At 39.7% G+C, this 6,000-nt stretch overlaps 1 protein-coding gene and 1 long non-coding RNA gene across 2 annotated transcripts in view; both read left to right on the forward strand.

The window, feature by feature from the left end:
- The window catches only part of large1 (LARGE xylosyl- and glucuronyltransferase 1), a 216,217-nt gene extending 211,316 nt beyond the window's left edge, over window positions 1–4,901 (forward strand). Inside the window, exons 14-15 of the mRNA XM_030148506.1 lie at window positions 1,726–1,921; window positions 3,328–4,901. Coding sequence (XP_030004366.1) covers window positions 1,726–1,921; window positions 3,328–3,525 — 394 coding nt within the window. The 3' untranslated portion in view covers window positions 3,526–4,901. The remainder of the gene's footprint in view (window positions 1–1,725; window positions 1,922–3,327) is intronic.
- Window positions 4,902–5,166: 265 nt separating this feature from the next.
- Window positions 5,167–5,679, forward strand: LOC115429230 (uncharacterized). The gene is made up of 2 exons (XR_003936747.1): window positions 5,167–5,199; window positions 5,232–5,679. It is a non-coding gene; the product is annotated as an uncharacterized LOC115429230 (long non-coding RNA).
- The last annotated feature ends 321 nt before the right edge of the window (window positions 5,680–6,000 follow it).

Raw genomic sequence — 6,000 nt, forward strand, 5'->3', positions numbered from 1 at the left:
AAGGGATTTCTATTATGCTGTATTTCTTAGTATTCTGACTGTGCTCTAAAGAAAAGATGTACAGAAATAATGTACAATTCTTACACCTAAAGGAAAATACTAAATTAAGTTTTTTCACTAAATTTGCTAATTAAATAAATTTGGGGGTGATTCTTTATAACATGCTTCTCAATATTTATCAAACATATTGTGATTTTTTTTTTTACTCCTTGTACAAGTTACATGACTTTGCTACCGTAGTGACAAAACCCCCAAATGACTTAAGAGGTTATATGCACTACTTGTCAAGTATGTGGTAGTATGATATTAGTGTAAGTGCACCTCTAGGGGGTGCTGTAAAAATGTAATTTAATTTTAATGTTCTATTTCAGTGATTTTCAACCTTGGGGTCGGGACCCCATGTGGGGTCGCCTGAAATTTCTAGTAATTGATAAAAAATTACAACTTACTAATAAAAATTTACACTATATAGCCTAAATGTTTCCTAAAATTAATGTTTATTTGCAGCATATTATAGCAAACTATTACACGATCAAATGCAAATTAATTTTAGCAAATAAAATGTCTCCGTTTTGAATGTCTGGGGTTGCCTGAAATATCTAATGATTTATAAAAAAAATAAAATAAAATAAACAAATTAAAACTTACTAATAAAAATTTACATTATATAGTCTAAATATTGTCTAAAATTAATGTTTATTTGCAACATAGTATAGCAAACTATTAAATGATCAAAAACAAATTAATTTTAGCCAAAAAAATGTCTGTTTTGAATGTCTGGGGTCACTAGAATTTTGTGATGTTAAAATGGGGTCACAAGCCAAAAAAGGTTGGGGACCACTGTTCTATATCAGTACCTTCCTTGACCTGAAGTGTACCTGCTGATGTAGGCCATAGCATTTCCTCACAACTAACATGAGTTTGAGGTAATGCATTTCATAAATACTTAATAAAATATTTTGCATTGCCTATAGTTTTCACCGGAATGTAGCTGTGAAACACCATTTTTATTATGGTGCACATCCATAATTCAAATGAAACTGGATCGAAGACAACACAATTTCTTGACAGAAATGTCAAAGAGCGTATTGGTCTTGACAAACACGTCTTCATCATCTACATCATAATACTGGAAGGTCTCAGAGTGTGTGTGTGTGTATATGTTTGTGTGTGTCAATGTGTATCTGCATGATTTTGACAAATTTAGACATTTTTAACTGGCCATTGGTACCTATGGTTGAGGAATAGTCAGTTCCATCTCCACATTAAATATCTCGCCAAGTTGATAGGATCAGTATTTTCAGAGATATTAGTCATTTTGTAATACAATTGCCTTATAATCATGGAAGTGCAGTACCATGCTGCATGACTGGAAATTAAGTTAAAAACAGGAACACCGCATTTATTCCCACAGTCCTGACATGTCTGTATTAGCATTGGCACCTGCAGCCATACGGCCTGTGTGTACCTCATGCATACAGTATGTCCATGCACTTTGTGTGTACCTGACAATTTCACTCTGCAGGTACGCCTGGGTATTAATACTGTATGTTAAGTGTTATTTACATTTTAAAGAATGATTTACCAAACAATTTTTATGTCACTACTTATAAAATATAGACTAGCATCTTTTCCCAAAAGTCTGCTCTTCCCAGCATAAAAACTACCACATCTACAGCCCATTGCTTATAATTCTAGTTCAACTTGTGTTTTTCCTCCTTGTAGGTATCATGTCTGGACTAAAGGACATGCACCTACTAACTTTGCCAAATGGCGGACGGCCACTACGCCCTACAGGGTGCAGTGGGAGGCAGACTTTGAGCCCTATGTCATGGTGAGGAGAGACAGTCCCGAGTACGACCGCCGCTTTGTCGGCTTCGGCTGGAACAAGGTGGCTCACATCATGGAGCTGGATGCACAGGTGACGGACTCCACTGCCCGACTACCAACATCAGATTATGAATGAATGTCGTTAAGTAGGCACAGATTCTACAGTTGTAAAAGGATGAACATCATTCTGACAAATGATATTCCCTTATTTGGTGTTTTGATGATGTGAGAGAGAGCGCTGCTGAACACATTGATCCAAAATCTCCCATAGGTGTTCATTTGGGTTAGATGTGGTTATGCTGAAGGCCAAAGTATATCATCTACATCATTTTCATACTCATCAAACCATCCGGTGTCACCTTGGAAGAAACCACTCCCATCGGTGTTTTCCTTTAATCAGTCTGAATGTCCCTGGAAAGGGCACCATGCCTCTAATTATGATTGCGCTGTGGTGTGATGGCTTTATTAAGATGGTTTAGGTCGGGTTAGGCTGATGTACTCAGTGATATCTATATTTGCAATGACTTATTTAGTGGAATGTCATCTTATAATAGAAGACCCTTACTGGCCTTGTCAAAGTCAAGTGATTACTGCCGGTGCTGATTCTGCATTAAAGATAACTAATGGACCGACAGGTTTAACTAAAGCTGCATCATTACATTAACATTGAATGTGATGTTTATATAACACTTTGGACACCTCTCACCAGCAGTGGCATCTGTCGAATCATTAAATGTCACCAGTCAGTCTGTTTGTGAAGGGAGGGCATGGTTTACTGTATATAGAATTGTTGACATAGATTAATCATGAAAATGTTCTGAAATTCAATCATCCAAGCACCCACCGGCAAAATACATTCTGATTCATTTCTTTCACTTGACTGGTACATTCCATTCAGTTAACCAATCATTTCATGCATGTAAAGTTCATGAAACATCATGTCATTCATGCCTACGGGCCTAACTGTGTCCTTCATCTCTGCTCAGATGTTCATTCGACTTAACCGCATTAGATTTATACTATTAGTTTTAGGACTTAAGTATAGCACGACATGAGTTCATATGAGGGTAAATACTGCATTAAAATGTGCTGGGTCAAATTAATGATTATGTTGTTTTATGTCTTGTGGTTTATCTGCAGCTTTACCATTAGATATCACAACGTTTTACACAATGAGGCTGGAAATAAATACACTTTTTCTTCTTGCTTTTAAAGAATGCTTAATATATGGTACTAATGCTTAACAGGCTTAGCCCCATTTTCTTAATTAAATAAACACTTGACTTCTGGGGCTGCATTTAATTTTATTTATCCAGTAAAACCAAGTATAACATTTTATATAAATCCCCAAACCTGCCATAAATTGTGCTTAATGACAGAAGCTCAATGTATTTTCACACACGCGTAGAACAAATCGGGCTGTTGTAGATTAATTGTGAAATTTGCATGTTGATTTGAATGACTCTCTTACACTCTTCTCATCTATTCTCTCTACAGGAGTATGAGTTTGTGGTTCTGCCAAATGCCTACATGATCCACATGCCTCATGCACCCAGCTTTGATATCACCAAGTTCCGCTCCAATAAGCAGTACCGGGTCTGCCTCAAGACCCTCAAGGAGGAGTTCCAGCAGAACATGTCGCGGCGCTACGGCTTTGCCGCCTTGAAATACATGACAGCTGAGAACAACAGCTAGCCACCACTGCAGAGCCTCTCACCCCCAGCCCTGAACTACTGACACTCCCCCGGCTGGGGAAGGGGGCACTAAAACAGGTGGCCTATCAGGGGCCATGTGGAGCGTTCTGGATCCTTTGAGACTTGAGTCACTCAGACTTTGTTCGAACATTTGACCTTCAGTCGTGGACTGCAGGGGTCTCTATGTCCATACTTTGTCTTCTGCTTTGGAAGGAGGCCATAACACAGGAGGCCATAACTCCAGGCAGGATGTCAAAGCTGCACATGAGTGACTGCTTCAGCCCAGGCCCAGATCTGTGGACCCTGAACCCAGACCCTGGAGTCTGACCGGCAGCAGCAAAAGGAACGCAGACATTCAGTGCTTTGCCATATTTGTAAGACCAGTGACAGAGCTGTGGGGTTGATGTAACGTTATGTACGTATGCGTGTGTGTACATGCAGGTAAAAGTGTGACTGTGTGTTCCTCTACGACGGAGCTTAACTAGAGGCTTAAGCAGAGCTGGAGGTGTGAAGCATTGTGGGCTTACATTCTGTTTGCACGCTGCACCGACGAACGCATTCCAAGTGCCACAAAGTAACAAAACGCAGCTGCAGTTTGACTGACAGCTCACCCCAACTCCAATGCAAATCGTCACCGGGCGGCAAGATAAGACAAAGCAGTAAACATGTCTCCACAGATTTGGAAAATCTCATTGCGAAGAGTGACACACACTCAGATATTCCGGCAAGAAGCCAGCCAGGCGACCATCTGCTGTTGCTTAATTTGTTTCATAGCTGATACAGATCAGAATAAATCCTCCTCCTCATATGACAAGGGAAGCTAAATGCAAGGATGGCTGGAGGTCGTCCACACGGTTGATATTCAGGGTATCTCCAGCATCAGCCAGCGAGCAGTGGGTTTTGTTACACAATCTGACAGCAGTGTGCTTTTTTTGTGTGTTTTAAATTTGATCCTGGTGCGGTGCGCTGTCTACTGGAAGTCCTGTCAGTGTGAAGCTCCCGCACACAAAGTGGAGCACGAGGCAAAGCTCCAATCACTGAGCTCACTGTTTACTTTTCTTTGCAACAATCAGTATTATCTCTCAGTGTGTTTACAGTCCTGATGTGTGGAGCAGCAAGTGCTAAACCTAAAGTTTCACCGTCTTGTCAGCAGAGACATTCAGACACTCTCTATCTTTCTCTATTTTGTCTCTTTGGCCTCCAGTCTCATGGTGTAAACTGCATTAGGCACCACAAATGGAAGTTTTGAGTAGGAATCCACCAGAGGACCACAGTCTAGTTACTGGAGACATCTACAGACCTGGGCTCCTCTTCACTGTTCAGAGGAGTTAAATATTATTTCTTTTGTCAACAATAAAATGGCTGAAAATGGTAAAATCCAAGGAAAAATGCATATTCAAACCAAAATGTTAGACTTCATGTTGTATGTACGAGGGCTGTTCAATAAGTTCATGGCCTCACCCAGAAATACTGGTTGTTATAATACAGGATGTTACATTCTTTCGTGATGGGATAGTGATGCTTGAACATCGATGGACCAAGTGCATTGCTGTAAATGGAGATTATGTTGAAAAATAAAATATAAATTATCAGTTTGTGTTGTTCTGTTCTGGGTGAGGCCATGAACTTATTGAACAGCCCTCGTAAGGTACAGCCCAAAGACCCCTAAAGAAATGTCCTGCCACTTCTGACATGTGTGCAGTTCAGTGTAATGACTTCAGTGAGTTTTCAAGTACATTTAGACTCAAAACTACTAACTGACCTCCAAGTCCACATGTGGAGGAGGTTGTCATGATTGATTGGGTGGAGACTGGGCTCCATATCCCCAGTGAAACTACAGTTTTTAGACTGATTTTTTATTTTGAGGCTTTTAAATTGTCACATTAAGGTTGACCATAAAAAAACAACATCTCCCATGTGCAAAATTATATTTAAGGAGTTATTCGCAATTTTGCGACTGAAAACTTAACTTCCATCAACAGCAGGGGGCAGTAGTGTAGCAGACACCACCATCTTATAACATCCTCATGTTGCATTAGCCTGTTTTCTGTTTCACATGTTAACTGATTTTTCCATAAGTCCTACTCTGTACATTATGACAGAAATCATTTTGTTTTATCAGATAAAACATATTTTATTATTTTATTTAAACAGAGATTCATAGTAGGTTTTGTTCATTGAACTCAATTGTGACAGCTCAACTCACAAAACACAAAGAAGATGAACAGGCGTGAGTCTGAGGTCAGTGAATCTATGGTGTGTAATGGGTGTGAATGTGAGGACAGAGATTACAGTTCAGTTTAATCAGCATCTCATAAAAGTAAAGTTGGGACTAAGTTGGGAAACAAGCTGATATAAAACTACTTGGTTATAAAACAGAGTTTGATCTCCCTCTGCGACATATCCTTATTTATGTGCTTGGATATGGCTGTGATATCGTCTGCATGAAGGGGAGCTGTGTGTCAGACAGCAGGAG

This window comes from Sphaeramia orbicularis, chromosome 12, assembly GCF_902148855.1.
Source record: "Sphaeramia orbicularis chromosome 12, fSphaOr1.1, whole genome shotgun sequence".
NCBI classification, from domain to species: Eukaryota; Metazoa; Chordata; class Actinopteri; order Kurtiformes; family Apogonidae; genus Sphaeramia; species Sphaeramia orbicularis.